Source organism: Aquarana catesbeiana, linkage group LG01 (genome assembly GCF_042186555.1).
Source record: "Aquarana catesbeiana isolate 2022-GZ linkage group LG01, ASM4218655v1, whole genome shotgun sequence".
Classification (NCBI taxonomy): Eukaryota; Metazoa; Chordata; class Amphibia; order Anura; family Ranidae; genus Aquarana; species Aquarana catesbeiana.
The window spans coordinates 109,806,224-109,832,069 of record NC_133324.1 but is presented as its reverse complement, the minus strand read 5'-3'; the positions used below and the strand labels follow the sequence as shown (position 1 = coordinate 109,832,069).

Here is a 25,846-nt window from a genome sequence, read left to right as displayed (position 1 = left end):
CCAGATCTCTCCATAAGGAGTACCTGTCACTGCCTATTTCTATCACAGAGGCTATTTATATTCCATATTCCCTGTGATAACCATAAAGGTGATTTAAAAAAAATAGTTAAAGAGATAGTATAATAATAATTAAAAAAAAAAATAATTTTATACAATTTTGCATTAGTTTTGTGTTTTTGTGCATTAAAATTCAAAAAAGTGTATTTGTTCCAAAACAAAATTGTGTTTAAAAAAACAGCTGCGCAAATACAGTGCGACATTAGAAAAACACCCACTATTTTATTCTCTAGGGCCTCTGCTTTCAAAAAATATGTCTGCGGGGTAATTTTCTAGCAAAAAAATACTGAGTTTTACATGTAAAACAGTGGCAGAAAGGGTGTGGTCTTAAAGTGATTTGTAAAGGCTCGTTTTTTTTTGTTTTTGTTTTTAAATAACAAACATGTTATACTTGCCTCCTCTGTGCAGTTGGTTTTGCACAGAGCAGCCCGGATCCTCCTCTTCTTGGGTCCCTCTTCACTGCTCCTGGCCCCTCCCTTCTTTGAGTGCCCCTCAGCCAGCAGCTTGCTACAGGGGGCACCCAAGCTGAGTCAGAGCTCCGTGCATCCATTCAGACACAGAGCCCCACCCTGACCCCCCCCCTCCCCTGATTGGCTGGCTGACTGACTTTGACAGCCACAGGAGCCAATGACGCCGCTGCTCTGTCTCAGCCAATTGGGAGGAGTGTCCTCGCAATCTCAATTGGGATCGTCGACATCGCTTGAGAGAGAAGGGGCTCAGGTAAGTAATTAGTGGTGCTGGGGAGGCTGCTACACACAGAAGGTTTTTTTTATCTTAATGCATAGAACACATTTAAGATAAAAAAAAAAAAAAACCTTCTGCCTTTACAACTCCTTTAAATCTGATCTTGAGAAACAATCTGCTGTGGTTTAATAATTAAAAACAATAAGATCTTTTAAACCACACAGAAGTGATAGAAGCTGTAGTAACATCCACATTATATCTACAGGTTCACACAAGACTGATCTTTCGATATGACAAGTTTTCACTTAGTGTAGTTTTTTGTTTATTCGACTGTCACTTTAAATAAGACTGCAGTAGGAAGTAAGCTTTTTGGTTCATTTGTTCAGATTGTCCTTAGTGGTAAGTTGATGTTGTTCTGTTGCAGATGGTTTTGTTTCTGCTAATCAATCTTTGAGTTAGGCAGAGGTAGGCAAAGTCCAGGAGCAGGGCAGCCAGTCTGCCTAAAAACATCATGCTTGAGCCACGGCAGTAATACATATTGCTGATCGCTTGTCCTGAAGCACAGATGACAAGTCCACTTGGGTTTGTCAATCAATATTAAAGTGACACTAAACTCACACTTTTTTTTTTTTTTTTTATAAAATACATGCAATAGTTTTAAAGTTGTTCTAAAGGCGAGTCTTTTTTTTTTTTTGCCCCAATGCATTCTCTGCATTGTTAAAAAAAAAAGAGTGTCCTAGTATTTGTTTGGCCATCCCCTGCCCTGCTCGCACCACCATACATACTTACCTGAATCCTTTCTGGATCCAGCGCTGTGCCTGTCTGCAGCAGTGATCTCCCTTTTGCCTGCTGTCACAGGACACAGAGGCAATGACTGGCTCCTGCTGCTGTCAGTCAAATCCTGTGAAGACAGATTGGGATTGTACCACACTGTGTGCAGCTATGGAAATACACAGCCCGGCTTTGGAGCGCACCTACACGACTGCTCCTATAGCAGTCAGCTTACCATAGAGGCACTCTCAGAAATAGAGGGGCGGAGATCACCAGCAGAGGACCCTAGAAGAGGAGGAAAGGGACTGCTCACAAAATACATTCTGATGCTCCTGACAATCGCAGCACTACTACATATGTGTGTTATTCTTTATACCTGTAGTAGGGCCGAGAAACACTAGTATGCACTTTGTTTTTTTTTTGTTTTTTTTGTCCTATTTAAACACACGCTGACACTAAATATAAAACCTTTTTTTTTTTCCAACCTAAAATACACTAACAATAACAGACAAGAACTGACACTCCCTAAACTAGATCAAACCCTGATCTATTTAAAGGAGAAGTACAGCCAAAACTCTTTTGACTGTACTTCTCCTATGGATCACAGGAGTGCAGTTTGTTTTGCACCCCTGTGACCCGTTTTTTGCAGACAGCGGGCTGAAGTCCGCTTTCTGCTGACGTCACCAATTTCAGTCCGGGCTCGGTCCTCCTCACAACCATGAAGTTGAGATCTGCCAGATCCCTGGACTGACACCTGTCTAAGCCGATCGGCGGTGTTTGATCGTTCGGTTCTCAGTGTTAGAGGCACCGGGGAATAGATGCAACATTGTACACTCGTTTTTACAAAATACTAATGCAGTGTGCTCTGCCAGGCTCTAATAGAGTTTGTCTTATATGGGTTAACAAGCCCTTTAAGGGTTAAAAAAAAACATTTACAGGTTAACTATATCAGCCACATCACAAAAAAAATATTCCAAATACCTTTTTTCTCTCCCCTTGTTTTTATAGCAGTCACATGACTGTTATTTGGAGGATTATTCCTGAAATCCCAGCATGGTAAGAAAGCAATGGAGGCCAAGGAACTGGCAGGATCACCAGGTGTTTTCTACTAACACAGAATGTAACACTATAAGAAACAACATGTACTATTTTATAGAAAAAACAAAAATAATATGCATTACTGTATTATCAATTTTAGGGTTATATACACTTTAAAGGGGTTGTAAACCCTTGCGGTTGCTCACCTTAATGCATAGAATAGCAAAGACCTTCTGTAGCACAGCAGCCCCCCAGATCCCCCCTTTTACTTGGCTGAACCTGATCATTCCAGCGACGGGGACAAGCAGAGCAGCTCCAGCCACTGTCTCGGGTCTTCATTGGATGGATTGATAGCAGCAGGAGCCATTGGCTCTCGCTGCTGTCAATCAAATCCCGTGACACAGGGGGCGGGGCTGAGTCCTGTCTGTGTCAATGGACGCAGCAGCAGGACTCGGGAGCACGCCTGCACGAGTGCCCCCCGTGGAAAGCGACTCCCCGTGAGGGCACTCAGGAAGAGGAGGGGCCAGGAGCGCCGCTGGGGGACCCCAGAAGAGGAGAATCGGGGCCGCTCTTTGCAAAACCCTTGCACAGAGGAGGGAAGTATGACCTGTTTGTTATTTAAAATAAAAAAGAACCTTTACAACCCCTTTAAGTATAAGCAGTGAGATGAAACGATTAATATGAATTATACCAGATCAGCCTTTATAATGTGTTGTCATAGGAAGTCCCCTGACCCTCCGCTTGGAACTGACCAATAGTTTCAAATGCAGGTTGTCTTTAAAGGGGTTGTAAAGGTAAATTTTTTTTTATCTTTAAAAATAACAAACATGTTATACTTACCTTCACTGTGCAGCTCGTTCTGCACAGAGTGGCCCCGAACTTGCTCTTCTGGGGTCCCTCGGCGGCTGTTTCAGCTCCTCCCCGCAATAATTAACCACCTTAATGCGAGCTCCCTCGCACGGTGGTTAGTTATGGCGGGCGCGCTCCCGTGATACAGCCGGCGGCTATAGCCGCTCGCTGTATCACTCGGCCCCGCCCCCGGCGCGCCGCATCATTGGATGTGATTGACAGCAGCGCGAGCCAATGGCTGCGCTGCTTTAAATCCATCCACTATAGCCAATCAGCGACCAGGCTGATCGGCTGAATGGAGGTCGGGAACGAGCGGCCGAGTTTCGAGGTGTCAGGTAAGTAAAACGGGGGGTTGGGGGCGGCGGTATTAGCAAAAGTTTTTTCACCTTAATGCATAGAATGCATTAAGGTGAAAAAATGTATACCTTTACAACCCCTTTAAAGTTGATTGTTTACAAGCAGATCCTTATTTAAAATCACAGATCTAGTTATCGTTTGTGAAAACTTCAGTCTTGTGTAAAAAAAAAAAAAAAAAAAAAAAAAAGTTCTAATCAGCTCTTGTGAATTCTTTTCTTTCCATTTTTGCACAGTAAAAGCTAATTTTGCAGCTCCCAGGCAATACCCAGAGTGCTAATAGGAATAATCATCATTCACTAATATTAGCAATTGTAATTTTATCTGTCATTGATTAGAACATGGTAAACTAAAATCTGTGCTCTCTGGGGTTCATCACTTTATTTGCTTATTACCATAGTCCTGAATTGTTTGTCCTTGCTCAGTACATTAGTTAATGTTTCCTGAAATCTCTTCTCTGCCCTCTTCTGGGAATTGCACATTGCAACATCAGCTGAAACCTCTGTGCTTGTGTTCTTTGTTATTTCCTGATAACTCTTCATTTCAGTTTTGTTTTTTTTCTTCTTCTTTTGCTTGGTAGTTCTAGTTGTTACTCATAGTGTAATATTTCCTGCTAAGTTTTGTGCGTTCTGATTCTGTGTGAATCACTGACTTGTATACTCGACCATTGATGAGCTGTTATTCCCTTCCTGGAATATGCTTCTAATTCTGTGGAACATGTAGCGATTGAATTATTCTGTGTGCAGTGGAGTGATAGATGGCAGCCACAATTGGACCCGTGCTGCTGGTGGCTATATTGCTGCAAAGCACGCTGGCCAAATCACGATACACGCATTCATTCTTCTAGGGTAACTAGAGGGGGTTTGGGTAATTTTATGAATTTTAGTTTTTCCTTTTTTTTTTTTTTTTTTTTCTCCAATGGTCTACAAATAAAGATTACTACACGAGAGGAGTCCCACAGCACTATGGGTTATCCAAAGAGACCGCAGAGCTCACTGCTATGCAACTCCATTTCTCTAACCGAGACATCAGGCTTATGTGATAAGAAATGAATCACCCCATGAATAATACAGAGGTAAACAGCTTGTAAACCGCAGGAGTTTTATTTCAACAGGTTGTAAACTGATAGTGAAGAAGATAGATGGGAAAAGAGCTTCAGTCAGTGTGGCTAAATGCAAAAAGATAGTAGAAGATATTAGGATAAATTTAATCCAAAACTTTTTTGAATGGAATGTGAAAGGGTTATCATTCCTTTTCAAGTTTTTATTTCTTTCAATGACTCACTGGTGAGGTTTTCCCTACGTTCCATCCCTGTAATGACCATACAAACATTTTCTTTTATGGGTGGGGTGTGGCTTGAGTCTAAGGCAAGGACAGTAATGCAAACATTGTTAGAAAAAAACACAAAGTGAGAAAGGGTCAAATCATCTTTGTCCTTTTTTGAGAGATTTTCATTCTGTTTCTGTCCTGACCAAGCTAAAAATGAAATTACATTTTTGGCTGGAAAATGTATTTATTTGTTAAAGGTACTTGTATAGCGCCATCAATTTACGCAGCGCTTTACGTATAGAATACATACATTCACATGAGTCCATGCCCTCATGGAGCTTACATTCGAAGGTCCCTAACTCAACAGGGTAGATAAAAAAATCAAAAAATTCTATCCAAAGATATTTTTCTATTTTTTTTTTTTTTTTCCTTACACTTAAGGACCGGAAGAATTTACCCTCTTAATGACCAGGGCATTTTGTTGCAATACAGCACTGCATCGCTTTAACTGACAATTGCGCGGTCGTGTTTTCACATCTGCGGGTTTTATTTTTTGCGATATAACCAAAAAAGACCAACAATTTTGAAAAAAAAAATTTTTTTTGCTATAATATCCAAATAAAAATGTATTTATCAGTTTAGGCCAATATGTATTCTACATATTTTTGGTAATAAAAATCACAATAAGCCTATATTGATTGGTTTGTGCAAAAGTTATCGCGTCTAAAAATAGGGGAAAAATGTATTGCTTTTTTTTTTTCCCCCATAAACTATTTTTATTGAAATTACTAAGAATGGTGCATACAGTAAAGGTATGGCAACAATATTTGCAAAATTCCAAGGCATATAAATTCACCATAGACAACAGATGTTTATCAAGCCCTGGTGCATGAACAAAACTGAAATAGAATATTCGTTCCTAGGGATCATGTAAGTAAAAGTTGTTGGGTCAAATAAGGGGACATAGAGCTTTTATGCCTCTTCACATATGGATATTGTAATCCGGTAGTATATAACTGGTGGGGTGTGCCATCAGAACCGTATAAGGTAGGCTAAGAGAAGGGCTCTTACAAAAAATAGGAAGAGTAGGAGAATGAAAGAGAGAGAGAAGAAAAAAGGGGTGGTGGGAGACAGGGTACGCTGAAGAGTACACGGTGTATGGATATATCGGAACCGGTATATATTCTCCAGTGTCGCCTTATATCTCAGATTAATTTTCTTTTACCTCCAACAACCAGTGGAGTGATGGTTTGAGTTTAAGATTCATAGGCTTGAAAGTGTTCAGTTGTTTTAAAGTGGGTCTAGCATGCCCACGTTTTTGTAAATTTTTGTATTCGCTCTTAAGAGATATGAACTAGCTCTTCCATCTCCTTTATTCTAGAAATCCTAATGAACCATTCTCTAATTGTGTGAGTGCGTATAGATCGCCAATGTACTGGAATGCATAGTCTCGCTGCATTTACCATATGCATGGCCAGTGATTTATGATATTCTTTTTTTTTTTGGTTAGATATGTATGGTGTAAGAGGTACTGTGGAGATGAGTAATCCAAGGCGTACGTAGTGACGTGTAATGAACTCCTGTACTTCCAGAATGGTTGAAGGGAATCGCAGTCCCACCAAATGTGAAGCATGGTTCCCTTTGAAAGAATATTAAAATAAAGATGTGTGGCGCTACTCTATCAATCAGTAACAATCAGATAATCAGAAACCACAACCGTAGTCATCTAAGATAAAGGATGAAGTTGGCAAAGTGGGCTCCACTATATATAATCAATGCCAGAAAAAATATTATGACCTTAGGAAAGATAACACCATACAGGAGTTCATCAAAGAAAAGATCAGTTCTAAAATGTGGAAATGAATAAGTGAATACCAACAATTAGAATGCTCAATAGAATAAATACTGTGTCAGTGCTTGGTAAAATAATTATAAACTATATCAACCACCCCTCCTCAAGTGACAATATAAAGTGAACCTGTAAATATAATAAAATGACTTGCCAAACTGGATGGACAACAAAAAATTCCCTAATCATAGACAAAAAACACCAAATACAGCTAACAGTGTATCACAAGCAGCAGCTGAAAATCAAAAATTCCTAGTGCTGATATCGAAATAAATCTTAAAAGTGAACCAAAATAAAACTAGATATAGCAAACTGACATAAAGTGCAAAAAAATTTCTGAGGTCAGCAAAAATTCCGTATAAACCAATCCACAAAATAAAAATAAAATCCAAAATAGTGATACAATCATGACATATTAAACGTTCTAGTGCATTATTAGTGAATAATTAATAAATAAATAAATAAAAAATTGAATACAATAGGACAGATAATCCCACAACAGAGATGCTGTCCCAGACGGTGACAATAGTGCAATTTAGTCCATACAAGCGTGCAATTGTGATAGGTGGTGTCCACAAGGAACAGTCTTTGAATAAAGTGCAAAATGTGCAGTGACTGGTGCTTTTCTTCTAAGCACGTTCTGGTGCATATCCCAAGTGTTTCCCCCAGCCTCTCACCTCCAGCAGCGGCCCCCAATGGGCCAAGTAGAGCGGGTAGATATTCTAGGAGAGGATGTGTTTCCTGGAGCGTTTCCTTAACATCAATGAATCTGTCTCTCTGCAGCTCCTCCCGCAGCTCCCAGCAATCCCAGCAATCCCAGCAATTATTTAGGAACAAAGGAGAGGTCTCATGGTGCAGTAATTAGGTACAAATTTTATTGACAAACATAGTAACTTGCATCTAAAATCACAGCGATCAATGGAAGTGTAGAGCTTCCGGGTTCGGCCGTCCCCGAGAAGCGTTGGCACCTGACTCCTCCTACCCTGACGCGTTGCGTCACACCACGTGACTTTATCAAAGGGATGAGGAGTCCGGTGCCAGCCCTTCAGTTTATATGCGCGCCGTTGACATAGCAACGGATAAACAACACTTGAAACCGAGCTTGCGTGTATAATGCCGCACAATAGGAAGGTGTAATTAGTGTATTCATTCATAACAATAAAAAACATGATCAGCGAACATCATCTCTTAATTATGAACTACAATTAAAATAACATATATGGAAGCATAAATGTTAAAATAATAAGCCTTGTGGGTTCCTATAATAAACATAGGTAATTCCTAAAGTCACAGGGTCATCATCGCCATCTTGTGGTGACTAGGAATATCAACCACAATAAAAACTTAGGGACCATAAAATTAAACTAGAAAATATATATGTATTCCATTCAAAGCACTGGTCAATGTGTCAATCCAAGCAAAACAAATGACCAGCCCGTCAAATCCAGATACATAAGAATAGTTTAAAAACTTAAGAATTATTTTAAAAAATTTTAATAAAAAATTATATAAAAATAGGAAAGATGAATATCTTCAATAAAATAAATAAATTATGCATATAATTGGAATTAAAATTAACATATCCAAAAGTGTAAGATAAAAGCTAACGTGCAAGTCAATATGATCACGAACAATATAAAATCTAGAAAAGGAGAGCAGATGGAGCAAGCGAGCATACCAGATCCCATGCCCAAAATTAAACACGTACTATATCAGAATGTGGATAAAAATATATAGGATCACTAAAAATTGGAGATAAAACAATTTAAATCGAATTCCACGTTATGTCCTAGAGGCGATAAAGTCTGTAATTCATGAATCCATCTGGATTCTGCCTGACTAATTCTGTTAATTTTATTGTCGCCCCTCCAATGGGGTTTATACTTTTCAATCCCACATATCCCTTTGCTTTTCCACATCTCCAGCATGTGTCTGGGATAGGTGGGGAAAATTTGGTGTAGGCGTGATGTAGTCCTATACCAGTGGGTTTCAATTTTGTAGCAGTTTTCCTGAATGGCAACATTAAGGGATCCCTTGCGGGTATATTCATGAATAAGGTCCCAGTCTTCCTCAATAAGGGAGGTCTGAAGGTCTGTCTCCCAGGCCATACGTGCTGAGTCCAATTGGAGGGGATTTCTATGAGATATATAGATAGAGATATATCTCTATCGATAGATTTATCTCTGTCTCTATCGATAGATCTATCTCTGTCTCTATCGATAGATCTATCTCTGTCTCTATCGATAGATCTATATATCTCTATCACAAAAGTGAGTACACCCCTCACATTTTGTAAATATTTTATTCTATCTTTTCATGTGACAACACTGAAGAAATGACACTTAGCTACAATGTAAAGTAGTGAGTGTACAGCTTGTATAACAGTGTAAATTTGCTGTCCCCTCCAAAATAACTCAACACACAGACATTAATGTTTAAATCTCTGGCAACAAAAGTGAGTACACCCCTAAGTGAAAATGTCCAAATTGGGCCCAAAGTGTCAATATTTTGTGTGGCCACTAGAGCTGCACGATTCTGGCTAAAATGAGAATCACAAATTTTTTTGCTTCGAAGATAGATCACGATTCTCTCACGATTCTCGCGGCGCAACATCATCTTTCACATTAAAACAAAAAAAATTGGGCTAACTTTACTGGTTTTTTTTTTGTTTGTTTGTTTTTTGTTTTTTTTATCCATTGAAGTGTATTTTTTCCCCAAAAATATGGTGTGACATAAAATATTGCAGCAATAGACATTTTATTCCCTAGGGTCTCTGCTTAAAAAAAAAAAAAAAAAAGATAGTTTGGGGGTTCCAAGTAATTTTCTAGCAAAAAAATATTGATTTTAAAGAAGTGTCAGAAAAAGATTTAGACTTTAAGTGATTAAACTTCCTGCATTTACACTTGTTGAAAACTTGGCAGACTGCCCAGATTATTTATTTACACAGAAGTTCTATCCCTTTGATCTAAGGAGGAAGCTTACTTACAATGTTTCAAGTTATAAACTTGGCAGAATGCCCAGATGCTTTCTTTTGACAGCTGAGTGGGTAGATAATCTCTGCACTTGTTTATATGAAAGAATTCGGCAAACTCAGCAGGAGAGATCTCAGAGGGGGTGAATCGAGATCACACGATGAATTGTGCAGCTCTAGTGGCCACCATTATTTTCCAGCAGTGCCTTAACCCCCTTGGGCATGGAGTTCACCAGAGCGTCACAGGTTGCCACTGGAGTCCTCTTCCACTCCTCCATGATGACATCACAGAGCTGGTGGATGTTAGAGACCTTGCACTCCTCCACCTTCCTTTTGAGGATGGCCCACAGATGCTCAATAGGGTTTAGGTCTGGAGACATGCTTGGCCAGTCCATCACATTTACCCTCAGCTTCTATAGCAAGGCAGTGGTCATCTTGGAGGTGTGTTTGGTGTCGTTATCATGTTGGAATACTGCCCTGCAGCCCAGTCTCTGAAGGGAGGAGATCATGCTCTGCTTCAGTATGTCACAGTACATGTTGGCATTCATGGTTCCCTCAATGAACTGTAGCTCCCCAGTGCCGACAGCACTCATTCAGCCCCAGACCATGACACTCCCACCACCATGTTTGACTATAGGCAAGACGCACTTGTCTTTGTACTCCTCACCTGGTTGCCGCCGCACATGCTTGACACCATCTGAACCAAATAAGTTTATCTTGGTCTCATCAGACCACAGGACATGGTTCCAGTAATCCATGTCCTTAGTCTACTTGTCTTCAGCAAACTGTTTGCGGGCTTTCTTGTGCATCATCTTTAAAAAAGGCTTCCTTCTGGGACGACAGCCATGCAAAACAATTTGATGCAGTGTGCGGCGTATGGTCTGAGCACTGACAGACTGGCGTGCCCCCCCCCCCCGTCAACCTCTGCAGCAATACTGGCAGCACTCGTATATCTCCCAAAGACAACCTCTGGATATGATGCTGAGCATGTGCACTCAACTTCTTTGGTCCACCATGCCAAGGCGTGTTCTGAGTGGAACCTGTCCTGTTGAACCACTGTATGGTCTCGGCCATCGTGCTGCAGCTCAGTTTAGGGTCTTGGCAATCTTCTTATAGCCTATGCCATCTTTATGTAGAGCAACAATTCAACAAGGAAAGGTTGAGTAAGACGGTGTATCAAGGTCTCTTGTGGCCCATAATGAGGGCGTGTCCAAGGAAAAGCACCAAGAGGGAGTCGTGTGAACGATTTTTCTAAGGCCACCCAGACTTTCCCAGTCTGAGCAAGCCCTCCTGTAGGCCGCAAAGAAAGAAGCCAGTAAATTAATCGGAAAGGTCTGCATAAGGTATAAAAGGCGTAGTAAGTAGGGCTGAAACAACAAATCGATTAATCGGCAACTAATCGATTATGAAAATAATCGATTACTATTTTCATAATCGATTAATCGACCAGTAACATAATGGGGTTTAAAAAAACTAAAATTAGCCCTTTATAGTACAAAAAGAGCAAAGAATGGCTACTGTAAATATTACTTTCACAGTTCTACAGTAAAAAAAATGAACCCCTTACAGTAGTGATTATCTGCTTTTTTTTTTTTTTTTGTGCTATAAAAGGGCTCATTTTATTTTATTTTTTAACCCCATTATTTTACTAAACGTCTTAGACCTGGTTCACATTTATGTGTTTTTTGGTGCTTTTTGCAGAAACGCATTACAGTTCATTTACATGGTTTCCTATGGGACACGTTCACATCTATGCTTTTTTCAGCCACTGCGTGTTTGGAAAGGGTCAGGGACTTTTTTTTAACACAAAACTGTGCTTTTTTTGGTTCAATATACTTCAATGGAGAAGCTGCAGAAAAGCATGTAATGCGTTTTTTGCAGCAATTTGTGTTTTTTAATCTGCCCAACAACAAATTTGCCAAAAAAATGCAAAAACGCAAATTGCAGCAAAATCAATTTGACCTCACTAACAATTAGAAAATCGAAAACGAACTTTCTTAAAATTACTTTTTTTTTTAAGGAAGACATTGTATTTTTTAATACAAAAATTTGATCTCTGGGTCTGATATTTACCAGATTTACTCTTTAATGGTATATACAGTATATCTCTTCTGTCTGTTATTCTCAGAGTGGATTAGAGATTTTGCTCCCTAACCATATAGTTGGTTATTTTATATTTACCACTGCATAGAGATTTTTAAGAATAAATTGCCTTTTTTTTAAAAAACTTTACATATTAACTAAATTATACACCACACTTATTTTTTGATGTTATTAATCGAAACAATAATTGGCCAACTAATCGATTTATGAAAATAATCGTTAGTTGCAGCCCTAGTAGTAAGATTATTATTTTTAGGAGGGCTGATTGGCCAAACCACAAGACGATTCTCCCAGTCTTTTAAATCATTTTGCGGTGTTTCACGGTGTTTGCCTTTTCCCATCTGTCCTTTTGAAAAGCTGTCCTGGAAAGATCAAGTGTCTTCAGATATTGGCCTCTCTGCATATAGAATGATATATAATTATATAAGAAGGCAACCCCGGTATTCCTTTAGATGTGCATACTCATGTTTCATGTTCAATCAGCGAGGAGTATGCCCATCAAAAAGGAAGGGTTACAGATAAAACTTCTACCCATCTCTCAGCGCAATCCCTTTAATGCACGCTTTCTGCTTTGAATTAAAAGGATGCCGCTTCATGTGAATAAAGAGAAACAACTTCAGTTGTCAGAGCAATTTTCATTACAATAAAACTGCTGTTTTATTATTACTGGAAATGTAGTTGCTAATTATCACATTAAAGAAATAACCTATGAACTTGTATCAAGCTCTAGAATTCCAGGCAAGCTGATTTTCCCGGAGTGTCTTATAAATATAATGAGATTTACCGGAAAGCAATGCTAATGTTGTCTGTAACAGATGTTCAGCTGCAGCATTCCACATGTATTCTTTAGGGCAGCCCATTCATTTGAATGGGGTGCCACTGCACCCCAGTGGACTGAAAATTGCACCATTTTTGGTAACTCTGCGCGTGGTGTGTGTAACTGTTACGTTGGGCTTCCACTGAAAATGAATGGTGCTGCAACAAACTAACAGATGTATGTAATGTGTAGGTGTGAATGGGCCTTAAGGGTTCATTGAGATGGGTGATGAGCCCCTTCTTACACACAGAACTGTATTTTGCTGCGTCTTCATCCACATTGGAGCTGCACACAGGCAGCCTATAGCAGTGGGCACAGACAGAGCGGCTGCCCTAACAGTTGCCTGTTAAAATTTTACATGCGGGGGCAGGAGTGGGTACACAGATTCGAGCAGACACTACGCATTCATTACCTATTTGAATGAGCCCTAAATCTGACCCTGTGCAGTAACTGGTGAATAACTGGCCTGGAACAAGCATGCTTTTAGTGCAGTTTGTCTGAACTTGCCAGTGACTTGCCAAGCGGCGAATCCAGGTTTCTAAAGAGAAGTCTGTATCTGTAGATTTTATACATATTGTAGATAGATCAATATATATAGATATCCTCAAAGCTTTATGTTGAAAGTACACTTTTTTTTTTTTCTTTAATGAGATAAATGGAAGTACTTGCAGCAAGGTTTAAAATGCATTCAACAATTCATCAGTAAGTAAAATAGATTGTATTGTTCTTTGTCAGGAGTGTTCTTTGTATTTAAATAATTCATAACAAAACATGAATACCTTATTTTATTAAAATGATTTTCTTTTTTTTTTCTAGGTGCCGCCAACATGATCTCCTTCTACATTTTCTGTTTTTTTACCGTCATTATCGCTGCAGGTATGCCGAGTGCTGGAAGTGTCTGTAACTTGGAATTTATGCACGTTGAGCACAGCATAAGTCACTTTGTCACTTTAACTCGTTCAGTTCAAAGTAACAGGTGCTCTTGTAAGAACAACCCCCTTCACTTATGATCCTTGCCTTCCTGTTGGTCCCGTGCCTCACTGGGAAAATTCGGGAATCGGTCATGTGTAAGCTCCATGTCTGACATTCCTGGAGCTTACACAAGGTTATTCCTTTCTCCTCCTTTTCAGGTGGGGAGCACTTTATCTGGGGGTTGGTCGACACTCTGCTCTTGAAGGCACGAAATATTTACCTAGGACAGTGATGATGAACCTTGGCACTCCGGATGTTTTGGAACTACATTTCCCATGATGCTCAACTACACTGCAGAGTGCATGAGCATCATGGGAAATATCTGGGGTTCCAAGGTTCACCATCACTGACCTAGGGACACGGTGCAGCAGCGGGGGAGCTTACATTAGCTGGGGCGGTTTTCTGACAAGACAACCTGTAATCTTGACCTGAAATAGGTGAGCCACCCATGAGATGTTTGTCCTGAGCACACCAATGCCTTAAAAGCCAGCGTAGCGAAGAGTCGCACTCTCTGTGCCGGAAAATTCTGTGCATGTCAGGATTATTTATATCACACATTGTTGAAGGAAAAGCAAGTCCAGTATCCACGATCTTTACTTGTCAAATAGAGCACTTTAGAAATATAAACTCAAAAGACAGAATGAGTGTAGATATGAGCAGAAACAAAAGGCATCTACAGAATTGGTATATTTGAAGGTAGAATTTGTCTGACTTTTCTATTCAGTATCTCATGTTGTCTTCAATAGGAACCAGTCACAACTGAGCTTGTGCGAGAATCTGAATATTCTGTCTTAACCACTTCCCATCCCGACAAAATGGAACTTTGCTCCTACATGTAAAGATCAACATTTTCTTTCTAGAAAATTACTCAGGACCCCCAAACATTATATAAGTTTGTTTTTTTTTTTTTTTTTTTAGCAACGACCCTATGGAATAAAATGGAAATGGCAGTTGTTGCAAATTTTTATGTCACACGATATTTGTGCAGCGATTTTTCAAACACTTTTTTTTTGGAAAAAAGTTTAATGAATTAAAAAAAAAAGTAAAGTTAGCCCAATTTTTTTGTATAATGTAAAGGATGGTATGCTGAGTAAATAGATACCCAACATGTCATGCTTTAAAATTGCGCGAACTCTCTCAGCCTTTCCAGCCGCGTCCTCGGCTTTGTTTGTGATGTCATAACGTCGCGCCCAGACCTCCAAGGGTCTTAGAGATGACAAGGGACCATCTGTCCCTCGGAAATCTCTGTGGCTCACTTCCACCGGCAGTGGATTCATTCTCTGGCTCACTGATTGCACAGGTGAGTCAGCAGAAGCATCGGAGGGGGGCATCCCCTCCCGCTGCCTGTAAGAGCGATCAGTCGGCTGAACTGCCGCTATGATTGTTCTTTTACAGTGCACAGAATCACCAGCAGAAAAAAATATCTAGATGATGCCTGTAACTGCAGGCATTATCCAGCTATCCCCACTCAAAGTACATGACATCATATAATGTACTGCCGTCGGGAAGTGGTTGAAGAACTCCAGCATTATCTGTTTCTATCATCTCCATTTCTGTCTGTGGTGCTTGGTGGAAAACTGTGTTCAGTAATTTACTCTCCTTCCCAGTATATGGCTTCAAATTATTATTGAGGGACATTACTACAAGCACCCTTCCTGTCTGTAGGTGCCTAGTCAGCCACACTTTTTAGTATAAAAATATAGATTGCTGTACATTGTTGCATATTGTGTTGTCTTATGGTTGCACCTCTTTGATGGATGAATGTCCTCACTTAAAGTGATTGTAAAGTCTTGTTGTTTTTTTTTTTCCTTTTTAAAAATAAAAAACATGTCATACTTACCTGCTCTGTTGCAGTAGATTTGCACAGAGTAGCCCAGATCCTCATCTTCTCAGGTCCCTCTTCTGTAATCCTGGCCCCTCCCTCCCCTCCCGTTTCTATGGGGGCACCCAAGCTGAGTCACAGCTCTATTCAGACACTGAGCCCCGCGCCCCCCTGCTCTCTCCTGATTGGCTAGCTACCTTTGACAGCAGTAGGAGCCGATGGTGCCGCTGCTGCTACTCAGCCAATTGGGAAGGAGAATTTGAGATGGCTAAGACATTCGTGGACATCGCTGGACAGAGAGGGACCTCGGGTAAACATTGGGGGGGGGGACTGCTGCACACAGAAGGCTTTTTTATCTTAATGCACAGAATGCATTAAGATAAATACCTTCTGCCTTTACAACCCCTTTAAAGTTTATCTGTTCCAGTTCTAACAATATTTCTAGAATGTGCTGGATGTAAACAATATTTTATAGTTGGTTTTCAATTTTGAAACTCTTTGACATTTTTCTGTTGAAAAAAACAATGAAAAAGATTGAAACAGAAAAATATAGATTGCTGTAGACTAGAGTTTGTCATTCTAAATGAGATGAGCTGAATGGTGGTGGGAATTATTTACTTGCGCTTATTAATCTTTATTTAATATGCCTGCCTCTTTCTCTTTAACTTGAGTCATGAGGTGTCCGTGACCAAGAACAAGTATCGGTTGCGTAGTTAGACAGGTTGAAAAGTCTATCTAGTTCAACCAAAAAGGGAAAAAAAATATATTTTTTTACAATCCTAAATGCACAATACCATACCATACCCACATTTGATTCGGAGAAAGGCAAAAAAAAAAAAAAAAAAAACCCCAGCAAAGCATGAACCAATTTGCTCAGGCAGTGGAGAAAATTCCTTCCTGATCCCCCAAAGAGGCAATCGGATATTCCCTGGATCATCTTTACCTCTTAATGTTAAGACCAGGAAGTTCATAAAAAGTCAGAATCCTTTATCCTCTTACTTATTCCTGGTCAGTAACAAGTTTTTGTAGTAGTAACTAATATTATTTTTTTTTACTCTGGTTGCAGGTGGGTCTTCTGCCTCGTCCTGCACTTCTATCAGCCCCCAGACGCCTTTTGCAGAAGCTTATTCCAACGTTACCGCATACTGTATATTAAATCATACCTGTTTACTGGAAAATAACTACAATATCAAGAGCGACGAATTGTACTGGGAAGTTGACGATCGGCGCATTCAACAGAGCCAGTATACCGTTATCAACGAGACAACTTCCAGGGTGACCTACCAGCCGACCTCGATCTCGGTCAATTTGCTCTCCTGCAGTACAGATATACATGGACAGATTAAAACGACTCTGATGGGAACATTCATCAACGTAGGCTGTAAGAGTTCTGTTGGCTTTAAATCTTTAAGGTTCCCCATTCACCAGTGTATACAGTGATTCACCAAATATATATGCAGTTCTGACTACACAGCAGCAATGGCTCCAGTTCCCAGGGAGCTGTTCTCCAAATCACCAGTTTGGGTAGGAGAGCCACACACCCTGAATATCTCATATAAGAAGGGAAGGTGCAGAGAGAAGGGGGGATGGAAGAGTGTCTTGCTGCCCAGATTTTTGACTCGATAGACACATATAGGTGCTGGCGGTAGCATGCTACTTGGTAAAGGGACAAAGCTACCCAAAAACGGGACATTGAGACAATTTTGACAGATGAGGTGCAAAGAAAACAAAGGCTTAAAGGATAAGTTCATCTTTTCAGAAAAAAAAAATTTTTGCAGATAAAATAATGTGCATTTATTATTTTTTGTTGCAGCAGCCTGTATAGCATTGCACCAGCAATCGGCAGATAGCTGATGCCATGCAGGTCTCATGCAGACCTCTCCGTGTATCTGCTTCCTCGTACGAGGAAGAATGAAAGAACTACCACAGCGCTCACCGTGCCATGGTAGTTCATTGAAAAACCAGAAGCCGACAGCCTCAGGGCTGCCTGGACTTGTAGTCTTCTATTTACAGAGCGCTGTAAATGAGTGACGCGGCCGAGTGGGCGGAGCCTTACACAGCCACGTGTTTTATTTTATTTTTTGGGGGGGGGGTTTTGGCAGCGGGTTAAGAATAACCCGCCGTTCCCTCATTAGCTAGCGCAGCGGGGATCAGGGAGGTGCGGGGGCCAATGCATTCATAACATGTCATGTTACACCCCAAATATGGGTGTAACATGTTATGAAAGGTGAACATATTCTTTTAAAAAGAAAACTGCACAGAAAATGTGGTAAATTCTGAGGTCTCCAGCACAAACTGATTGTTACATTTGTGAATCTAATGAACCAAATTCAACCAGACTAAAGACAACCTATAAACATCAGATCATTGTCTCACAATCTGGCCAGTGACTGAATCAAGGAATGGTCATATGTCTGTGAGAGCAAGAAAACCTCTGTATACAATCTGGCTAATCTTGGCGCCCATTCACACTATTACTGTAACACACAATGATGCGGTGTCATTCATTCTTAATGGGACTCCAATGCATCAGGACGTCATTAAGAAAAATAAAAGGTATTCTCTTAATGACGTTTGTGCCAGGTGACCAACCTCCTGTGGCTACTATGCAGCAGGGCAGCCACTCAGCACAGGATCTGGAAGATGGCGAGGATCGCTGTAGTAATAGAAGTGGCTACTAATAGTGATCCTCCCCTTTCTGAGATCAGCCAGGTATTGACTATGCATACCCACATTGATCTAAGCTGGGCCATTATAACTATGCAAAAAAATAAAAAGCATACCTGGAATTCAGCTTTAAAGGGAATCAACCCCCCCCCCCCCAATTTGAAAAATGAATGGTTAAAAATGTATACTACATAATAAAAAATGTTTTACCGATTATTTGTTGAGAATTGTACAGTTTGATGTACACGGTAATTAATAGTTTGCTTAATAACTGTTGGAAAATAATACAGGCTATTATATTAAAGAACACTAGAGAGACCTCAAATGTGCAATAACAGTATGTGAGACCACTTGGATAAGAGTTTGGGATCCCACAGACTATATCTCAGTTTTCCAAATTTGTAGTGAAAAGGAGGTGAAGGGTAGAAGTATAAAGGAGGTCATAGGGAGGGGAAATGGAGAAGGAAGGAGCTGCTAAAAAAAATTAGGAGTTCTGAATAAAATGAGGTGGGGGGGGGGATGGAAAGAGCCACTGAGGAATAGCAGGGCTTATGTGTATGGTAAAAGTCATCTTATCCAAGAAGGGTTTTAAGAAGGATACTAATTTGTAGGATAAGTTATGAACATTGAGTTTGGCCTGATAGGAGACTCTTACCTTTACTCGCAAGGGAGAACTATTAAAAATCTTATGCTTCTTTGCATAGAACACAGTTTTAACTGTATTTTTTTCCTTAATATTGCAGTTCCTCCTGAAAAGCCTGAGAACCTGTCATGCATATGTTATAATAGGGAAAGGCTGACATGCACTTGGAGACCTGGGAGACCAACGAAGATCCCCACCACATACATCCTGAAGCAGTCATGGTAATTTTTTTTTTTTTTTTTTTTTTTGTACTGTCCTGACTCAGTAGCACATACAACCCATTTTATTGTGTATTTTAAAATGCAATCTTCTTTAATAGTTATGTCAGTTTTATTTTGTTTTTTATAGCATACTATATACAACCTTTGTTTTTCAACACATTTAATATGAAAGACTCCCAGAGCTCTGTAGGTTACTTTAAAAAGATAGCAGAGAAGGACAGCTTGCTTTGTGTAGCCCCTTTTGTCTGGTTGAAACCTTGGTTTGAGCATTGCGGGTCACTTGGATGAGCCCTTCATCCACAGAGGCTGTAGGTAGAGCCAGCACCATCATTAAAGTGATTGTAAAGGCTTGTTTTTCGTCCTTTTATATTTGAAAAAAAAAAAAAAAAAAAAAAAAAAAAAAGTTTATTCCACTCCAAACAAGGGTGAGGACCCCAAGATACAGACATTTGGCAATAATTCAAATCAAGTTACATTAACATATACAGATACAATGAGTTAACTCTACATTGATTTTCTGCATAGGTATGTTTAGATTACAGAATTATCATTAATATCTGATGAGGTCTACTGTAGAGGTAAGTAATGGTTCCAATTCAGAATCCTGTTGTTGGGGTGATCCTCCCCTTAACATTTTCCACTATTCTTAAAAATAAAAGCATAAGACACAAGACAAAAAACAAGATATTATAAAAACAGTCATAGAAAAGGAAGGGGGGGGGGTTAGGAATAAGAAAAAGAGAGAGGGGGGGTGGAAGAAGGGATGAGAAGCAGCGAGGGGGAAGGCTATAGAAACAGATATGGGGAGGGAGGAAAGACATGGCGGTAGCTAAGCCTGCAAGTCTGATGCAGTACAGCAAGTGTGCCACTCTAATGATTATCTGAGATTAAATTAGGCTCCCAGTAGTCGCTGCCCCTCATCTGAATAAATATATAGGTTCCAAATATCCCATGTCTTCTTATATGCCACTTGTTTGTGCTGTGCTGTAAAGATCAGATCCTCCATTCTCTTAATTTCTTCGACTCTCTTTAGCCATAATGATATGGTCGGTGGGGCGCCTTTCTTCCACAATATGGGGATACATCCCTTTGCTGCATTAATTAGATGGCGTATTAAGGATTTTTTGTATGACTTAATGGGAATCGGGGAGAGGTGCAGTAACCAGAATGCTGGGTCATCTTGGAGAGCATAGTCAGTAAACTTTTGGGTGATCCGTCTAACCTCATCCCAGAATTCCCTCAACTTGGGACAGGACCAAAAGATATGAATCAGAGTTCCCTCTACCACCATACAACGCCAGCACCGCCCAGAGGTAGACGGGAAACATTTCTTAAGTCTAGAGGGAGTCAGATACCATCGGGTGAGAATTTTGAAATTGGTCTCTTGCAATTTAGTGCAAAGCGAGGATTTAAGGGAGAGGGAAATGATTCGTTGTCTTTGTGTAGAAGAAAATGTACAGTGTAGGTCCTTCTCCCAGCTGGACAAGCAGTGTAATTGTGGGTATGTCGTAGGTGAGACAAGCATTGAATACGTTTGAGACAGTATGTGTGCCAGCGGAGTATCTTCCGCACATAGAGACTCAAATGAAGTTTGTTCCTTGGCGAAGTCCTGCGGGTCAGGGAGAGAATGTAGAAAATGATGTAATTGAACAGCCTTCCAGAAAGGAAGGCGGTAATTCCCTGATGGATTGCATAGATCTGAGATAGATGGCCACTTTCCTGCCAGAACAAACCGAGCTGCGTGTTCGCTGCCTGATTCCCTGAGAGAGATAAATTCTGTCGGGCATAGGCCTGGGATAAATTTAGGGTTACCCAGTATGGGGAAGAGAGGAGAGTTTTTGGATGTTAGGGACTTGTGGAAAGCAACTTGGGAGCTATTTTTCAGAGTGGTCCCAATAATTGGGTGAGATTTCAGCTCATGTGGAAGGTCACTATAACACCACAATGCTCCTCCTAATGGGATATGAGATTGTGATTGTTCAAGTTGTACCCAGAGTTTGTTTTGTTTATTTCTTCTCCAATCTAGAATACGTCCTAGGTGTGATGCCAAATAGTATGATCGTATGTCGGGTAATGCTAGACCTCCGTATTGTTTGGGGAGGGTCATCTGTGTCCGACATAGTCGGGGCTTTTTATGTGCCCACACAAATCTGGTGAACAACGCGTGTACCTGTTTGAAGAAAAGGGGTGGGATGTGTATAGGTAGGGCTTGGAGCAGGTAAATACATTTCGGTAGTATACTCATTTTTACGAGGTTACATCTCCCAAACCAGGAGTGGTAGCCAGTATGCCATTTGTCTAATAGGGCTCGAGCCTTTGTCAATAATGGAGGGAAATTTAGTTCAAACGTCCGTGAGATATCAGGAGGAATTTTGGTACCCAAGTAATTCAGTGCAGTCTCAGTCCACCTAAAGTGGAAATTGGATTGGAAGTCCAGTAGGGTATGGGAAGAGATCTCTATACCCATCGCCTCGGATTTAGTAAAATTGATCTTTAGGTGTGAAATCGCCCCAAAGATTTTAAATTCCCGCATAAGGTTTGGGAGGGAGATTCTTGGGTTTGTCAATGAGAATAAAAGGTCGTCCGCATAGGCAGATATTTTACAGTGGGTGTTGCCTATATGAAGGCCGGTAATATCTGGATTTGCTCTGACCTTACATAGGAAGGGTTCTTGGGAGAGGGCAAAAAGAAGGGGAGATAAAGGGCAGCCCTGTCTGGTACCGTTTCTGATGGTGAAGGGGTTGGAAAATACTCCATTGACTTTCACCTGGGCAGATGGGTGTGAATATATGTTGCCAATCCATTGCATCATCCTGTCTCCTAGGCCAATATGTCGTAGGACTGAAAACATATATGCCCAATTGACCCTGTCAAAGGCCTTTTCTGAGTCTGTACTAAGAAATACGCTAGGGATCTTATTAACTTTAGCTACTTGTATAAGGTTGAGGACTTTGATAATATTATCCCTGGCTTCTCTGGCGGGAATAAAACCGACTTGGTCAAGATGGATTAGGGAATGGAGGTGTTGAGCTAATCTGGATGCGATAATTTTCGAAAACAATTTGAGGTCTACATTTAAAAGGGAAATGGGTCTATAGCTACCACACAAACCCGGGTCTTTCCCCTCCTTGTGAATTAAAGATATATGGGCTTTGAGCATCTCTTTGGGGAAGTTGGTGGTGGTTCCGAGTGCATTAAAGAAAGTCACTAAACGCGGTCCTAAGATCGGTAAGAAGGTCTTTCGTTTTTTTTTTTAATAACAAACTTGTTATACTTACCTCCTCTGTGCAGTTGGTTTTGCACAGAGGAGCCCGGATCCTCCTCTTCTCAGGTCCCTTTTTGCTGCTCCTGGCCCCTCCCTCCTTTGAGTGCCCCTCCGCCAGCAGCTTGCTACAGGGGTCACCCAGGCCAAGTCAGAGCTCTGTGTACCCAATCAGACATGGAGCCTGGCCCCGCCCCCTCTCCCCTGATTGGCTTACTGACTTTGACAGCCGCAGCAGCCAGTTGCGCCGCTGCTTTGTCTCTGCCAATCAGGAGGAGTGTACTGGATGGGTGAGAGGATCGTGGACATCGCTGGAGAGAGGAGTTCAGGTAGGTAATTGGGGAGCTTCTACACACAGAAGGTTTTTTATCTTAATGCATAGAATGCATTAAGATAAAAAAAAACCTGCCTTTACAACTTCTTTAACGTCTCTTCTGCAGTGGTTATGACAGGAAAAGTGGAGGAAATTATGATTATTATTTTTTTTTTTTTTTTTTTTTTTTTACTGCCATCAGTTTTTTGTACATGGGGTAGGGGTTTTAAAATTAAAAAAAAAAAAAAATTGTGTGTGTTATATGTATTGCTTCAGTTTTATCTATGGACCCCAGTGAAGCCTGTCAAACACATATTGTGCTTGATCAGCTTCTTCCCCAGTGTCTTCAACTATGCCTGTCCTGGGCCTGCAGGAGGGGATCGAAACCTGTGATTTATGGCAGGATTGGGTGGAGGGTACCGTTTTTTTTAAGGGTAGTGTTGAAGTGATCAAGTCCCCTGATTTACCTGCACTAGTCGACTTGACAGCAATAAACACAGTCCTGGCTGCTGTAGCTTATATAGTTTTATAAAGAGGACAAGTGGTTAAAGTAACCTCTTATGTGACTTTTTCATATTTTCTCAATGCGTGCACTTTTAGATTTTGCTTATTGCGTTAAATGTAGAGATTGGTAGATTAGTCACAAGGCTGGATAGATGAGCTATTACAGTTATTCTGCTTACCAATTGTTGAGATGTGATATTGGCCATTCAGACAATGCATTGCTTTCAGTGCGTCAGCTGACTCATAGGCTTGTATTGTGAGAAGAAGCAGTAATGCAAAACTATTGCGTAGTACTGGAAAAGCAAGCAGCAGAACCTATGTATGTAATTAGAAAATATTGCTCCTCCCATGTATGTATATAATGTATGTCTATACAGAAACGTATATTGATAAGGATATTTACATCAGTTGCTATCTTTTTACCTGTATATATAAAATACTGATAAGAGTACACTTTTCCTTTTTATTGTATTTCCATTCATTAGAATGTTTATGTAAAACCATAATCTTGAGGTGTCGGTGGGTTAGATGGATAAGGCCAATGAAAATTCATTTTAGAGGTGATGCAGTGACACTTACATTTTTAGAAGCTAAAACGAAAATGTGCCACGTTAAAAGCGCAAAAGGTTGCGCCTGATGGTGATTGTGGAATCCAGCAAGAAGGTGTCATTCTTTGTAAGAGGTGTTATGACACAACCGCTATGGGGAAGTATTGCCAATGGGCTTTCTGCCGCTTTTTATGCAATCCTTGTGCAGAGTTCTCCTTTACCTGTAATCAGTGTTTTCATCCTTTTTCTCCAGCTTGTCTAACCTCCTTGGCTGTCTTCTCCTTTTGTGTCTGCTTGTCTTTCCTGCACTGCAATAGGAAGGGAATGGATGAAGACTATAGCCCTGAATTGATGCAATACAAGCTTAATAGCTACCCTGCTGCTAGGGCAAGGGGGAGAAGCTCAACTCTCTCCAAAAATGACTATCCCAAAAAACAGATACTCTCAGGGTACAGGTAAGGGGATCCCTCAGTATAAACTTTATTCTAAATAACCCCAAAAGCGAAGGAATTGCACCATGTACTGTATCTTGTATTTCTTTTGGACTCTGGTGGTGAGAACCCTTATCATGTTGTATACACTGCTCCCCCTTGTGGTCACACACCTCCCGCTCTAATAGAATCTCACTCCTCGTTGCATGCTGTCATATATGTTAACTGGAGAAAAAAACAAAAAGGGAAAGTGGGATGTGCTTATGTTGTGCCCATGCCAAGCAGACGGACCCAAATCTTGTAAAGTGCTTGCCACCTGAATCTACGAAAGATTTTAATAAAAACAGTACAAAAAATATGGGCGCATTATTATAACCAGGGCTCAGCAAATGCCAAAAATTGGATTACCATGGCTATTGGTTATTTCCCCTTTGTGTTCAGGATTTTCTTGTTTATTTCTGGATAGGGTGGTGAAAGGTTAGAACCTCGGTCATTTTTTTTATCACTATATGCTTTACCATTGGGGACATTTCCAATTATCATTATCAATTCTTGTGTAGTTATGAAGAAAGGAAAGAAGTACCTTCACCGAGGATATAGACCACAGCATGTTTGTCTTATTAGAAAGTGGTAGAGTTGGAGCCTCTGTCAGGGTTTTTTTTTTTGTTTTGTTTTTTTGTTTTTTTTTGTTTTTTTTTACACTGTTGTCCCTATAGGGAGATTTTCCTCACATTTTTTCTGTAATGGAAATGGAGTTTAAAGTTTAAATCTGCCAAAAGAGGCCAAGGCAGCAATAAAAGCCCATAATATACAGTCTTGTGTATATGTTTATTTTTCATTTCAGTCATAAAAAACCTCTGACCTTATTCATTGGTCTGGCCTCTTTAGCTATTATACTATAGTATAGTGGATCATCTGGTTAACAGATACTTTCACAACCAAGTAAATAAGCTATAAACAAAACATAGGACAGTGCACAGAGTGACGTTTTGGGATCTGATGTTTGACAGGATATGAGTTGCAGGGAGATGGCTGTTTTCCAAAAGTCACTAAAGAGCCTTGGATGTTCTCAGGTGAGATTTGTAATGTTGGAATACGTTTTAGAGTCCTGAAGAAGTGGACATCATTCCTCAAACCTTCTGGTATCATTTATTAAAAGTGATAGAGATGTATCCACTTACTGCCTTTTGGTAATAAGTCTGATGAGTGACCTCTACCACCACAGCGACGACTCCATCAGTCCTGTGTGTTCCACAATCTGTAGTAATAAACAGATGTCTGAGGTTCTAAGCCTTCCCCACTCTAACTATAAATCTAAAGACAAATGCAGCGACTGGAGTTGTGCTTCAGGAAACAGTGACATGAGTGCTGATTCTCACTGCAGAGATCTTCACCCAGGTTATGTCGATCCATGATAATAAAAAAAATGATATGCTTGTTCAGAAGGCAATGCAGTACCCTGTAACATTTTTTTTATCCTTTTTTTTTTTTTTTTTTCTTTAGGAAAGAAGATAAACGGCCTGAGTGCAAATCAAATAATGAAACTTGCACGTTGTACTTTCCAGATTTTCAGTTGTTTATTGATACCACATTCCAGGTGGTAGCCACAAATGGTCTTGGGACGGCTGAATCCGATGAGCTTAGACTCGATATTATTGACATTTGTAAATATTATTTTTTTTTTTAACTGTTAACTGCTAA

General features: G+C 40.2%; 1 protein-coding gene across 2 annotated transcripts in view; it reads left to right on the top strand.

Moving 5' to 3' along the window:
* IL6ST (interleukin 6 cytokine family signal transducer) overlaps window positions 1–25,846 on the top strand; it is a 101,871-nt gene that overhangs the window by 28,682 nt on the left and 47,343 nt on the right. The window contains exons 2-6 of one of the 2 annotated variants that reach the window (XM_073622841.1): window positions 13,579–13,638; window positions 16,623–16,937; window positions 18,967–19,087; window positions 24,032–24,169; window positions 25,649–25,809. In XM_073622841.1, coding sequence (XP_073478942.1) covers window positions 13,590–13,638; window positions 16,623–16,937; window positions 18,967–19,087; window positions 24,032–24,169; window positions 25,649–25,809 — 784 coding nt within the window. In that variant the 5' untranslated portion in view covers window positions 13,579–13,589. The remainder of the gene's footprint in view (window positions 1–13,578; window positions 13,639–16,622; window positions 16,938–18,966; window positions 19,088–24,031; window positions 24,170–25,648; window positions 25,810–25,846) is intronic. The other variant, XM_073622850.1, reaches the window with a different exon arrangement.